At 50.5% G+C, this 14,305-nt stretch overlaps 1 protein-coding gene across 1 annotated transcript in view; it reads right to left on the bottom strand.

Annotated features, from left to right (window-relative positions):
* Positions 1 to 13,203, bottom strand: part of RHOBTB2 (Rho related BTB domain containing 2) — a 32,413-nt gene extending 19,210 nt beyond the window's left edge. The window contains exons 1-2 of the mRNA XM_074940248.1: positions 13,068 to 13,203; positions 3,916 to 3,996 (exon numbers count right to left, since the gene is read on the bottom strand). Coding sequence (XP_074796349.1) covers positions 3,916 to 3,974 — 59 coding nt within the window. The 5' untranslated portion in view covers positions 3,975 to 3,996; positions 13,068 to 13,203. The remainder of the gene's footprint in view (positions 1 to 3,915; positions 3,997 to 13,067) is intronic.
* Positions 13,204 to 14,305: the final 1,102 nt, after the last annotated feature.

The raw sequence follows: 14,305 nt of genomic DNA, 5'->3' as shown, positions 1-14,305 counted from the left end.
CTGTGCCCCATCATATCCAGATCATGTGATGCCTCATTGTCCTTCTCAAGGCTTTTTTCCCCCCCACCTCCCCTGTGCCTAACCAAAATAACCCCGGCTCCTGTTCCCTTCCCGTTAGGATCCGGCCAGCCACGATCCCTCAGAACCGCTCAAAGGCCTGGCATTGATGCAATGCGGCGTCAGCCAGCGTCACCGCTCCAGCATCTGCCTCACCTCGCACCTTTGCAGTCCAGTCACACAGACATCCAGCAGCTCCTAACATCACCGTGCCAGAACGCCCTCCCCCTCCCCCCCGCACAACTCTCCTCAGCACCGTTGCTCATCTGCCCCATGCCGTTCCTCACCTAACTCGTAAGACAGGAATCTCTCTCTCCATAGCAGAAGGAATCTGGAGTACTTGTCTGGGGGGGGGGGTCCTTTTGTTTTTTAAGTCTGGCATATGCTTCTCCCTGGTGAGTCTCCGTATTCCACAGGGACCATGGAAGCTAGCAGTGAGGCTGTCGACTTCTTGGGAAAAGCTATTAATTTCCCTGCATTTGGGCTGGAATGAAAACTGCAAGCAGCCTGGCTGCTGCTTTTAGCTTCCGTCTTCGAGTGGGTCACGGGGAAGGAACACGTAAAGCTTGCTTGCCAGCCGCATGATGTGGCTTATTTGCTCTGTCGTAGCAGGTGCTTAATTGTGGCATAAAAGTTCCTGGCAGCTTTACGATCAGTTTAATTCCGGAGTGACTCCCCACCGTCTGAAGCAAGACAAAAGCACAATTGTGGCTTTTGGTCAAAACCTCCAGGCTGTACCGTTGGCACTGAAAAAAACAGCTCAAACAAGCACATTCCCGCTGCTACTCCAGTCTCAGCTTCTCCCGGCAGGAGGTGCCGCCGGGAATGGCGTAGGAGCACTGGCTGTGCAGGAGTGAAGAGCGAGGCAAGGCCCAGCCAGCAGATAATGGCGAAAGAATGCCAGCTCTGGATGAGCTCACTGCTATTCCATTCCCAGCTTCTGCCAACAGGAGGTGCTACAGGAAACGATGCCAGAGTGCTGGTCGCAGGGCACTTCAGGGACTGTTGCCAGAGCATTAGCTATGGGGGAGGCCAAGCGGGAGGTGCTGCAGGGATTGGCCCAGGAATGCTGACTGTGGGGAAGCCCATAGCTACTCCAGTCCCTGCTTCTCCCAGTAGAAGGTACCACAGGGAAGGATGTCGCATGGAGGGGAATTCAGTTATTCCAGTCCTAGCCTCTCTAAGGAGGACCCATTGTAGGGAATGGGGTAGAAGTTATCAGCTACTCCAGTCCCTCAGCGGGAGGTGCTGTATGGAACAGAGGCAGAGTACTGACTCTAGAGAAGTCCACAGATATTCCTCTGGTAGTGTCTTCCAACAGGAGAGGCTGTAGGGACTAGTCCAGGGACGTTGGCACATTGGGGGTTCTCATCTCAGTTGCACTCCAGATGTAAAGTCTAGATTCTGTTCTAGAGGATCCACCTTTTCCCACCCCCTGGCTACAGCTGCAGTGCGTACGGCTGGTTAAGTCAGGCCCATAATTCCCCGGTGTCCTGTGAGTAGGAAGTGAATGGCCAGTAGGGGCTAAGATCGTTATGATGAGGTGCTCAGGTGTGATACCACAAAGAGAGCGGTATGAAAGCAAAGAGAGACAGAGAGATGGATGGAGAGAGGAGTACCTATGGTGACTGATGGATGGATGAATACCTATGGTGATGGATGGATGGACAGAGGAGTACCGATGGTGACAGACTGACAGATGGATAGACTCATAGAAATGTAAGGCCAGGAGGGACCTCGAGAGGTCACCTAGTCTAACCTTCCATGCTGAGGCAGGATTAAGTATACCTAGACCATCCCTGACAGGTGTGGGTGTGTGTGTGAGTGAGAGAGAATCTGCAGATAGTTCATTTCCATTCAGAAGGCCTAAAGCTTTATCCATCCACCTATTTCTGATGGACATTTGAAGCTCTGAGTCTCAGCGCGTGGATTTCTCCCATCCCAAATCATTATCCAGCCAGGGTGTATGTAAAATGTAGGCACTGCCTAGCTGATGGGGCAGGAACATGAGCTTTTTCCTCTTTCCCGCTTGTCCCTTCCTGGAAGACTGACCGAGACCACAATCTGATCACGAGCCCAGTTCACCAGAAGCCCCAGCCCTTCTTACAGTCTCATCACTGCCTCAGACAAAGGGGTCTCTGGCTGAGCTGAGAGAGAACAGCCAAGCATGAGCCTAAGCTGCCCTTGGAGCTCCAGCTGTAAGTCAGTAACTGGATCCAATGCAAAGCAGAAGCAGCAGCATCCCCTCCCCTCCCCCACGTCTGCTGTTTTATCACAGCTGTAATTAAAATGCAGTTTACTCTGTGTGCCAGTGTCTCTCTCTGATATAAGCCTCTTGAACTTGTCCCAAAAGGCTCCCATCTGCCCTGCTTTATAATCACCCTCGCTCCCAGTCAAATAGCTCCAAACCCAAATACACACACTGAGCTTTTCGTCCAGACATCACAGCAGCCACAGGTCAAACTGGGGAGTTGTGTGCGGAAGGGGTATGAACACCCCCCGGCACGGAACAGGCAAATGAAAGGATGTCAGGAAGGCGGAGAGGGCAAACAGCCAGCTTTGCTACCAGCTTCCCGAAGTGCCCTTCTCGCAACACACACGACCGATTGACTCTCTCGAGGCTTGTATACTGTGACCATCTCTTGGACCCAGAAACCCTCCAGCCCCCTACCCAGCCCCAGCCCCACATTCTCTGTTGTCCAGAATCCCAGGCCTCTACCCGGAGCCAGTGCTGCATTCTCTGTTACCCAGAAGCCCCATGGAGTCCCTGCCCAGCAGTATGTGCGGGGACTTCACAAAGAAATTCAAGTCACTGATAAATACTCTTCCTCCAACCTCCCTACATCCCTCACCTGCTGTGGCCTGGGCCTGGTGGGGAGTCCTGCAAAGCTCAGTTCCTCTTCCTCTGGAGAGCTTGGTGCTAGCTGCCAAAGCCCTGTCAGCGCTCAACAGGCTGAGCTGAGTCAGCTCTGGGTGTGGTCATGAAGAACTGTGCCTTCCGGTAAAGTTCAGACGGGCAGAGAGCTGCCGCAGGCTGTGTTGGAGGAACAGGTTCTCTGCCTATTCTGATAGGAAGGGGGGTAGCTGACCATGCACTGAGGCAGAGGGAGGTTGTCGGCCGGGTCAGCTGGGCTGCATTCCCAAGCAGTAACATTAATGTGAGTGCCCAGGAAGCACCATCCTCTTTCCCCTCAAATCAGACCCCCTCTCTGCCTTGCACAGGCTGACGTTCCCCTGAGTCCGCACGAAGGAACCCTCAACACATCGTCCTGGAGAACTTAAAGTGCAGGCCCCCGTGCAGGAAGGGGGTGTCATATGCACCCGAGCTCAGCGATAGTTAGGGGAATTCACCCTGCGGAGCAGGTGATTTTAAGGCACTAGGGTGCCTGGGCAATATGCCAGGCTAAACTAAAAAAGGTGCTGAGCTTTGTTGTGATACAACCACGTCTAAATTGGAGTGGTGGTGGTGGGGGGTGAAGTGTTGCAGATTCCTTGGGGGGTATCCTCTGAATTCACAGCAGCCTTTGCCTTTCTTGTATCCTGGCTGGCTGGAGCCGGGAACCCTTCAGCTTTCTGCATTCCCGGGGCATAGAACTTGCCCTACCCACCTCCAAGCCTTGCTATGAGCTAATCACCAGTGGGTATCCATCTGCCAGCAACAAGCCGGGCCTTCTCCCTAAGGCGTCTGGAGATACAGACAGGGAGTACATTAAACGGGACACAATGAGCGGAATCCCTGGGCACCTTGTGGGTCCAGCTAGGAAAATAAGACTGGACCAAATCTGGACTGACCATGTGAGTGTCTAGCAACAGCTACAAACCACTAAGGAGGAAAACAGGAGTGAGCTAGGTACTTACGAGCTGTAATCCATCCTGGTCTTCTTCACGGCGTGGTGGGCTTTGGCTCGGGTTTCCATCGCTTTCTCTTCTCAGCAGGCTCTGAAAGGAGAGGTGGGAAAGGCGCAGGTGAGGTGAGTTGACCTGGAACTCCTCCCTCCCCGGCTCTCTGCAGGATGCTCCCTCCCTCCCCATGGGCAGAGGCAGCCCCTGGACGGGGAGATCCTAGACCATCACTCTTGCATGGTGGATACTGGGCTCTTTAAAATCCAGTTCTAACGCAGCAAGACAAAGACTCAGGGCTGCCCATTGACCTTGCTGCACAGTCTCGGGTAATGGGGAGGAAAATTCTCAGTGACGCTGAACTTAAAATCCGTTTCTTTCTTCCCTAATTCCTTCACATGGCACAGTTCTTAAGAACCCCGCAGCAGGGGCTGTGTAGGGGCCAGCACTATTTCCAGTCATCATTCTAAACTGCATCTGTTTTACTCTTTCATCTGAGGATCTCAAAGCACGTTACAGACTTTCATTAAGGTTGACTTTCTTCCAAGGAGGTGGGGCAGTCTTATCTCCATTTTACAGATGGGAAAACTGAGGCTCAGAGAGAGGAAGTGACTTGCCCAAGTCAGTGGCTGAGCCAGGACTAGAACCCAGAAATCTTGGCTCCCCGTCCCCCGCTCAAATCACTATGTGTTGGACAGCTTTTGCTGAGAGCATTACACTCCGTTTGTTTGTGACCTAAGCAAAACCCAGTGTCCCAGAGTTCAAAGCAGACCAATGAGCCCTCTCGCTTGTTTATTTTGTCTAAAGTTTCCCTTGTCTGAACTCTGGAGTGAGGGAGCACAAGAGGTATTTTCTCCTCCTCTCTCTATTCAGTTGCTATATCAACAGTTTCTAAACACATCAGGGGCAGGGCTGGCAAGCTGGAGCCCTGATACAAAGGAACAACTGCTGCACCAGCCAGACTTTCAGTCACAGAGATTTGGAAACTGTTTGGAGGGAGCTTGAGGCTGAGTTTTAAGCAAGGCTGGGTCATGAATTAAGTAAACCTGGGGAGAGTCTCCAGCAAACGCGGGACAAGTTGTGTGTGAGACTGGGGCAGTTTTTAGCAAAGCCGGGTTGATTTATAGGTTGCTATGAAACTCAGCTAGTTTCGGCTGCGTTTTACTTTGAGAACCCAAATCTAAAGGAAAGATCAGAGGACGTGAACCCAGTGAAGTCCAAATCCTGCGGGGGATATTACTGGGAACGGTGGATAAAATCACTCCTTGAAATGCACAAAGAGGTTTGATTTTGTTACACAACGAAGCAAAATCCTGCTGGCTTTTCCTCCTGGCAGAAGCCACCTGTGCTCCCCTTGCACAGTGCACCAGCCGCTAAGCATTCACATGAACTCTAGTAACCTCTTCAACGAGAACTGGTCCAGTGCTGGGCTAATTCAGTCTACTCCCATTATTGAGATAGTCTAATGAGCTGGCTGGCTGGGGAGAGAGATGGCATCTCAGATGGATGGCTTTATGGACTTAATATCCATTCGGGCCCAGCAGGCAATAAAAGTATCAAGCAAGCACTTTGCAAAATCACAGAGCCTAGCCCAGCCATAAGTGGAATGAGGAGAGCGGGAAAGGGATGCTGGGCTGCAGAGCATGGCACCAGGGAGATGGAACCGGTGCCACGGGAGGGAGAGCCGAGCCAGCGCTGCAGAGCACCAGGAGGGCTGAGCTGATGTCACAGATAAAACGGTGCCATGACAGTGCGGGTAGGGGGGCGTGAGGTCAACTGGGTGCAAGACGGTGCCACTGAGCCAGAGCCCCCCTTATCAACTACAGCGTGGGACAATGACCAGGGATAATAGCCCCAGCCACTCCCCGAGCATATAGAGCCCCTCTTACAATAAGGTGCCCGGGGCCTTTGGGCCGGGACTCGTTCACATTTAAAGGTACCAGTTCTGGTCCTGCTAACAATTAACAGTTCAGCCTCTCGCAGATATTCCCAGTCTGGAGCCCTTGGGACAGCAGCAACACCAGGTCACAGCCCTCACCAGAAGTAGGTAAAAGAGCATCTCTCCAAGGTGGAATCCCACCACCACGGCAAGATCCATCCCAGAGACAGCACACTCGATTAGACACACCATCGGTCTGCTCCAGTCCGGCCGTTCCTGGCTTCCTGGGTGAATGCATGTTAGACTTACAAAGATTCATGCAAAACTGCACACCATGATCAGTTTACCTGTCACTGACATACAGCCACCCCTGGGGTGAAGGGGAGCTGCTGTTTCAACTGTATATGGCGATGCTGTTTCACAGTTTGGGACAGACAACAGAGAAGAATCCTGCAGCAAATTGAAACTGCAGGGGGAGACACGGTAAGTAGATGGAATGCAATCACCAGCCCTGGGATTTGGCCAGGACACCTGGGTTAACAGCCCAACTCTTTAACAACGTGCTGTGGGCTATTGAATAAACGTGAGTGATCAATCTTGGTTTCGTGTCCCATCCAAAATGCAGCACCTGCTAACACCCTGCTGGAACGTTCAGTTAATACTGAGGCACTGAAGCAAAGAACCTCCTGTTGAATCACCAGCATCATGTCCTACGTCATGTAGATTTCCCTTGGAGGTCTCCCACACAAGTATTAACACAGCCTGTGCTCTTCTTAGCTGGATCGCAGCTGCAGGCGGGGCAGGAGTATGGCAGAGGATGAAACCCAGAATGGGAGTTAGAATCACTATGGATTCTCCATTCTGAGCACAAGATCATTTCTCTTGGAAGAGCAGAAGCATCTCCAAGCTATAAACGTCCCCGAAACAAGCCTCCTCATGAAAAGGTCAGTCAGACTCTGTCAGAGGAGTGACTGCCAACATCGATTCCCACTCGCTGGTTCCAGATCTGATTGACTCAGGTTACAAATGGAAGGATGATACTCTAACTCTTAGTGCCACAATCTCCACCTGAGAGCTGCAAATCCAGCTGGGTTCTTTCTGCCCCAGGCATCGTCCAGCGATGAACTTTTTGCAACGGGAAGGAAATAGGCAATTCTGCTGATGATGCGCAGAGCTGAACAGGCTCTGGCTGCCTCTCCTGTACCTGCCTTGGCTCCACGGGGCTCATGGGAATGAAAACCTGACTCGAAAATACACAGCCTGCAGTAAGCGGGTGCCTCTCCCATGGAAATATCTGGGCCAGATGCAGCAGTGGCCTGGAGGTGTAATAATCCTTCATCTCTCCTACTCGGGATCTGACATGTCTGTTTAGTTGTAAGCTCTTGGTCACACTTTCACAGGGCACGCTCTGCTTCACACAGTCTCTCTGGTAGTGTCCCCTTCTTAGCGCTAGGCTCTGGGCCTCTGCTTTTCATAGGGGTGAGCCCCATGGCCCCGTTACCCAGACGCTGGGTCCCCAGCTTCAGCTCCTCCATGTCTTACTTTGGCTCCTCCAGGGCTAGAATGCCTGCTTGGAGACGTAACCCTTATGGGAGCTAGATAAGCAGCAGATGTTTGCAGCAATGCAAGGGAACCTTTTCAAAACAAGACGGTCGGCTGGAATACGGGAAGGAGGACTGCCAGAAGCTGGGACTGGACAACAGGGGATGGATCACTTGATAATTACCCTGTTCTGGTCATTGCCTCTGGCACCAGCCGCTGTCGGGAGACTGGGTACTGGGCTAGATGGACCGTTGGTCTGATCCAGCATGACCGTTCTTATGATCCTTAGGTTAGAATGGAAGATCAAAGCTCACATGCCAGTCCACCCTGGCAGCACGACCTGCCTCTCTTGCCTTAGCATCCAGGATTCAATCTCCCTTGCAGTAGGTCGGCAGCAGCATTGTCCTTCCAGTCTGTTCGCACTCCACTTTGTTTCTTGTTGCAGTCAGGTGAGCTGCCCGCATGGTCCCCACCCTTTCGTGGGCTCAGGTGTGGGAGGAGGATGGTGGAAAGTCCCCTCGGCCAGGCAGTCATTGAAAGCTATCGTCCAGCCCTCGGTCTTCCATTGTATCTCCAAAGTAATGCCGTTCATACGGTGCCAGCTCTGGATGGCATGCAGTGTAGCTGTAGCCATGTCAGTCCCCAGATATTAGAGAGACAAGGTGGGGCTCTGACTTTGCTTGGGGCCTCTTCCATCGTATTAAAGATGCACAGGGCATGAGCTGGTCAGGACACAGGTGTCAGTGGCAAAATCAGGTGATTTGCACCAGTTTGTCATTTAATGGGGGTGCAAAATGGGTGTGCTTTTCACTGGTGGGAGATGTAGCAAGAAAAGCACCTAATGGAAGGATGTAAGATAAAGTAGCCGGTCCCTTTTTAATGTATCCTACACCTTACCCAGCAAGCTCAGGGTCAAACCCAGTCATTGCTTTAACCCTGATTCGGCAGAATTTGCACCTACTGAGGACAAGGGCTCAATATGGTCCTATGTCAGTGCAGGGTTTCGTGACTTTGCCACTTTCCCCATGTCTGACCAACTGGCACCCAATGTGTAGCTCATACTGTCATTCATACTGGGGCGGAATTTCATAGGTCCATTGTCAGATTCTTAGGGTTTAAGGCCAGAAGGGACCAACAGACCATCTGACCTCCTACGTAACACAGGCCAGAGCATTCCACCTAGTTACTCCAGCATTGAGACCAAAAACCCGTGGCCCTCGGGAAGGGGATTGGCCAAATCCTAGGCCAATGTGAGAGCAGGCTTGAGTCTGCAATGACCAGTTAAGAAGCAGTTCTTTATACAGCATCATGCAAACCGCGGCTTCTACGGCTGTGTTCTGCCACCAGCCCCAGCCTGGTTCTGAGCATGCACGACAAACTCGGAGCCCACAGGGAGAGCTGCAGCTGCCAGTATGAAACATTTACAGGCCTGACTCCCCGCTGAACTGCTGCTTCATACAGGATTCTCAGCTTCATGCAGTATTAAGAGCTGCTGACGTCTCATAAAAACCTGTGAAAAGCTTTCTATTTGGAGACTGTTCTGCTTATAATAGCGTGCCCCGTGGTCTCTGCTTTTCTCTCTCCCTGGGCTTTTTATTGCTGGGGAGAGCAGCCCAAAAATAGGAGGATGATATTGCCAGTGGGTACCTCACACTTTTCAGCTCCAAAATGCTCAGCAATGAATTAATTCGCACAAAGCATCTGTGAGGCAGCTAAATAGGATCATCCTTCTCCTTGCTTTTTACAGCTGGGGGAAACTGAGGCCCAGAGAGGGGAGAGGAGAGGTTGGGGCTCTGGGTTCTATTCCTGGTATGGCCACTCTCCAGACTCACTATGGGACCTTGGCCAAATCCCGTTGGTTTAAGGAAAAAATAATAATGTTGCTTTCCTCCCACTCTTTGTCTATTGAGACTGCAAGCTCTTCAGGGACGGGGCTGTCTCTTAGCGTGTGTATGTACAAAGCGCTGATCTCAGTGGGAGCCTCCAGGTGCACGAGTAATAATAATATAAGGCCTCAGAGGGAGTCAGTGTCTTCCTGGGGTGAGAACTCAGCCCTGCCTCATACTCTCTAGCCTGGGCTCCATCGAGCTGGGGCCTGAAACGCTGAACTCTCTTTTTCATTTACAGGCTTGACAGTAAGATAACGGAGTGGCTGCCTCTGCGAAACCTCTGCTTGTTCCAATGCCCGCTCCAGGCTCCCTCATGCACCCAGCAGGGACTTAGCAGGACAGTGACTCCTCCTGGCTGACGTGGGGGCGGGAGGAGGGGCTGTGCACCTTTAAATCCCAGTCGAGACTAACCCTAGCCGTCCCCCTTCTTGAGGCCAAGTCTTGAATGGACACTGAATTCCCAGGGTGGGCGCGTGAGGCTCCTTACCCCACTCCCTGCTCTGTGGACCCATCGTGGGCTTCGTTCTCTAGGGCTCTCGTTGGGGCATGTGTCCCCAGCCTTAAATTCGCACATAAAGAAGAAGGAAAAAAATGAAGATCCCGTTTCCAAGCAACCGTCTCCAATAGCAATAAAGGCCAAGAGGGTTGTGGGGAAAGAAGTGCAGAGGAAATGGAAGCAGGCTAAGCAGAGCTGCCTCTGGAGAGAATCCTTCTTCCAGTTTGCTTCTGAATGTGCCAGATAATGCCCCCTACTTTCCTCCTGCCCCCTGCTACAGGGGCGCTAAGCACCTGCAATTCCCACGGAAGGCAGGCACAGACTCAGAAGATATGTTCACACTACAATTAAACACTCACGGCTGGCCAGTATCCCTGACTCGGGCTGTAAAATGGCAGCGTAGACATTCAGGCTTGGGCTGGAGCCTGAGCTCTGGGACTCCGGTCCTGCTGACACGGGCCGGTCATGGGTGTTTAACGGCAGTGTAGACATACCCAGAAAGCTCTCTGGCTCAAACGGCTGTGATCCCGTGACAGAGCTGGTGGGAAAAAGTTGGAGGGGGACGTTAAACCGTCTCCTCTGCCTCAAAAGCCAAAGCGAATCAGGGCTGTTGGCTGGATTTTGGAGGGAAAAGGAAACGCATGGCGTTTAAGACATGTTCTGCATTTGTTAAGTTGAATGTCTTGTTCTTTGTATAAACAAACACACACAAAAATGGAGGCACTTTGTATGTATAATAATAATATTTAATAATAATCAATTCACCACTTTAGTTCTATAAGGCCTATTCTAAACCAGAGCCATAGGGCTATACCCTCTAGACTAGAGACACATAGGGAGACATGGTTCTGCCTCAAAGAGCTTACAATATAAACCAAGACAAGGGGCAACAAGTGAGTGTAACAAACAACACGAGGCAATGGAGGATGAGGGTAACGGTAATATCTTGTAGTTGGATAGGCTACAAACTGGCCTGTTTCTGTGGCCATTGAAATCCAATTGAAAGACTTCCATAGGATCAGGATCAGGTCCAATATTGTTAGCCAGTACATACATGTTAGGCATAGTATATGCCATATTAATAGGTATTATGTGCACAGTATTAATATAGATATCTAAGTGTTGGGACATTATGTTAACTGAATGTATTATGGTCTCCGCACAGTTCTGCTCACCCATGTCACATATCCCACAACACTTTGCAAAGCGGAAGTCAGCTTTGGCATTAGAAAACAGGAAGCCTGTGAGAGCCAAGATGCATGAATGGCGTGCCCGAGCACAGGCTGGGATGTACCTCCACGCACAAATGGTTTGGAATGCAGTGTCCAATCACAGATAAGAAAATTACACAACAAGACCACAAGCTAAGCAACTCTTAGGAACTGGTGGGTTGGATTTTAGCGATGTTCAAAAGTTTTGTAGTTTGTGACGTCATCCTATAAATACAACTAGCTGAAATGCATATCTTGGAAGCGCACCTCCTGCGGAAGGAGAACACACTGTGAGAATTTGCTCCCCAGAAGGAGGTATGTATGTCTTCTTTTCACAGTGTACTGTTTTTCTTTGGGGGAGGGTTAGCTCAGTGGTTTGAGCATTAGCCTGCTAAACCCACAGTTGTGAGTTTAATTCTTGAGGGGGCCATTTAGGGATCTGGGGCAAAAATTGGGGATTGGTCCTGCCTTGAGCAGGGGGTTGGACTAGATGACCTCCTGAGGTCCCTTCCAACCTTGATATTCTATGATTCTTTAGACAATACATTTGTCTAAGTTAGGTTATTTGATCTCTTGAGCATTTGTAAGAACGAACCGCGAGTGCAGTCAAACAACTGGCTACCCCTTTTATTGAATAATCTGCACAACTTGATGGCTCCTGAAGCATTTGAAATATTTCTTTTAAAATGATCTTTTAAAGTGGCCTGTTGGGCTACAAGCCTGGGAGCCCTCTTAGCATTTGCTACTAAACCCTTCCCTGGGCCCACTGGCTTCAGTTTTGTAACATAGCCTCTGCTTCGCCTTCTGGATAGTGCTGGAGATTTTCTCCTGCTCCCCAGGGTAGGGTGAGCAGGACCAGAGCTTATTCTCTCCAAAGTTCAATGGGTGACATCGCTAGCTGTCTGACTTATATGGCTCTTATTACCATAGTACCTGAGCACCTCAAAATGATCAACAGATTTCATCCTCTCAACATCCCTGGCAGACAGGGAAGTGTCACCCCCTTTTACAGCTGGCAAATTGAGGCACAGGGTAGATTAAGTGACTTACTCAGGGTCACACAGAAAGTCTGCAGCTGAACCAGAATCAAACCCAGGTCTCAAGCCCCCATCCAGTGCCCTACGCACTAGATCATCCTTCCTGGAGTCTCAGAGCTGAGGCAGCCCTGCTACTTCTAAGTTTTTTTAACTGATTTAACTGCTGGGTGAAACGTAACCAGTGGGTAAGACACTGGATGAAGGATTGGGATGCGTGGTTTCTATTCCTGTCTCACTGAGTGGCTTTGAGCAAGTCACAGCCCCAGTCCATGCTTCAGTTTCCCCATCTGTAACACTGGGATAATGATAGCCACTTTTCTAAAGCAGTTTGAGATCCGTGGACTCTAAGTGCTGAGTATTATTATCAGATAGGGAGCTGGGACCAAGCCACAGAACCTGGCGATGGACTCTGAATTTCTCAGAATCAGTTGTCTGGTTCATCCCATTCCAGAGAGGTTAGAATTTCCTCGGCAGCTGGGGTGTTTGGACCTAATGTCCGAGTCCATCTCTGCTCCCTTTGCATTGTTCAGGGGTGATTGTGTCTGACGCCTGTTCTCTATGCAGCGCCCTTAGAGTCCTGATGAAAATGAGGGAACTCCCTTAATCAAAAGTCCTGCCAGTATTCCACGCGTATTCACCTGCACACGGAGCATACGGGCCCTGAGTACACAAACAGGTCAAATCTCATCGAGAGGCCTATCTTGCAAGGCGCTGAGCCCTCACGGAAGTCAATGGGAGAGGAGGATCGGGTCAGTACCTCTGAATCCACATCACAGGCATATGAACCACTAGATGTCCCTTCGCCCCACGCACTTTTAAAGAGGCACTTCTATCCATGCAGAACGTAGCTTTACCAGAAAGAAAGACCTCCCTTCTGCACGCCCTCCAGGAATCAGTCTGTGCTCGGAAGTTGCACCATAGGCCCCCCCTCCCATCCCACCCCAGTCAAGTGAAAGACCTAACTCCTGCTGATTTCCATCCCAGAACTCCCTTTTATTTAAGTATGGAGCAGGCTCAGCCCCTTGAATACAGGTTAACCATCAACAAAAAGGGAGGCAGAATCATTAAAAGCAGCAACCAAGGTTCAAAGCCAAGCAATGCGCCCGGCACCCCTACCTGTGTGCTGGTTCTTGTTGCCTTAATGCATGTGGCTGTATGTTCTCTCCGCCTTCCTGTGTCCCAGGAACAGCTGGTAGGATCTCCCAGGTCCTCGAAATATGAACTGGCCTGAGCAGGCAAGTTCCATTCTTATACACCTGCCCATGTGATCTGAACAAATGCCCGAGGGATGAGTTTTTGAATCAACAAAAAAAAAAAAAAAAAAAAAAAAAGTGCTGTGAACAAAACCTGTTGAGCCGGAATCTACGCTCAATAGAAAGGAATTTTCCACTTACAGGCGTTCAATCCAGCTCAGCGGGTTACAGCCTGCTCTTTCCCGGCATTGAAGATCACATCTCGGGGGATGGGATGGGACAAAGAAAGGGGGAAAAACAATTGCGGGGGGGGGGAAGAGCAACTACTTATATAGGGCTATAGATAGATGATAATACCTACCTCTTACATAACACTTATCAGTAGATCTTAAAGCCTTTTACAAAGGTGGTCAGTAGCGTGACCCCCATTTTACAGATGGGGAAACTGAGGCACAGAGAGGCAAAGTGACTTGCCCAAGGTCAACAAGCAATAGAACCCAGGTCTCCTGAATCCTGGTCCAGTGGTCTATCCGTTAGGCACAACTGCCTCTAGATAGAGAGAGAGGGGAATGCAAGAGGGATGGATAGGTAGATATAATCTGGATGGATAGTATGGAGGGCAGAATGGATGAACAGATTAGATCCAACAGGATCCCACAGCGCTTTACAAACTTTACTGACTGATCCTACAGAGTACACCTACAACTGAAAGGTAACCACCTCTGGAACAGACCAGGGCAGCTGTTCAAAAGCATCCCTTTCAGGACATGAAATGAAAAGGAACACAGTATCCAACAGGGGAAATGTATGGAATCAGCCCTTGCCACAACCTGACAGCTGACACTCATATTCTAACAAAAAGCACCATGGGAACTTTAATGGACACACGCTCTCAAGACCTTACATGGAGAGTGCACTCCCTGCAGTTCAGCGGCTGCTATCCCCAAAGCCCTCGCCCCCCCAATGGCACATTCTGCCTTGTTCTGGTTCTGTGCTCACCTCACATGCACCCAAATCAAGGGGAATGGAGAGGTGACCGTTGGCTAGGTAATGGAAAGGGAAGGGTGTCAGTGGGAACAGAGAGATGCCGATGAGTCAATGGGAACCGGGAGATGATAATAAGATAATGGGGAACGGGTAGTTATCAAATCAGTGCAAGAC

Source organism: Natator depressus, chromosome 26, assembly GCF_965152275.1.
Source record: "Natator depressus isolate rNatDep1 chromosome 26, rNatDep2.hap1, whole genome shotgun sequence".
NCBI lineage: Eukaryota > Metazoa > Chordata > Testudines > Cheloniidae > Natator > Natator depressus.
Note: the sequence above shows the minus strand (reverse complement) of the source record. Positions and strands in the feature narration are given on the sequence as shown.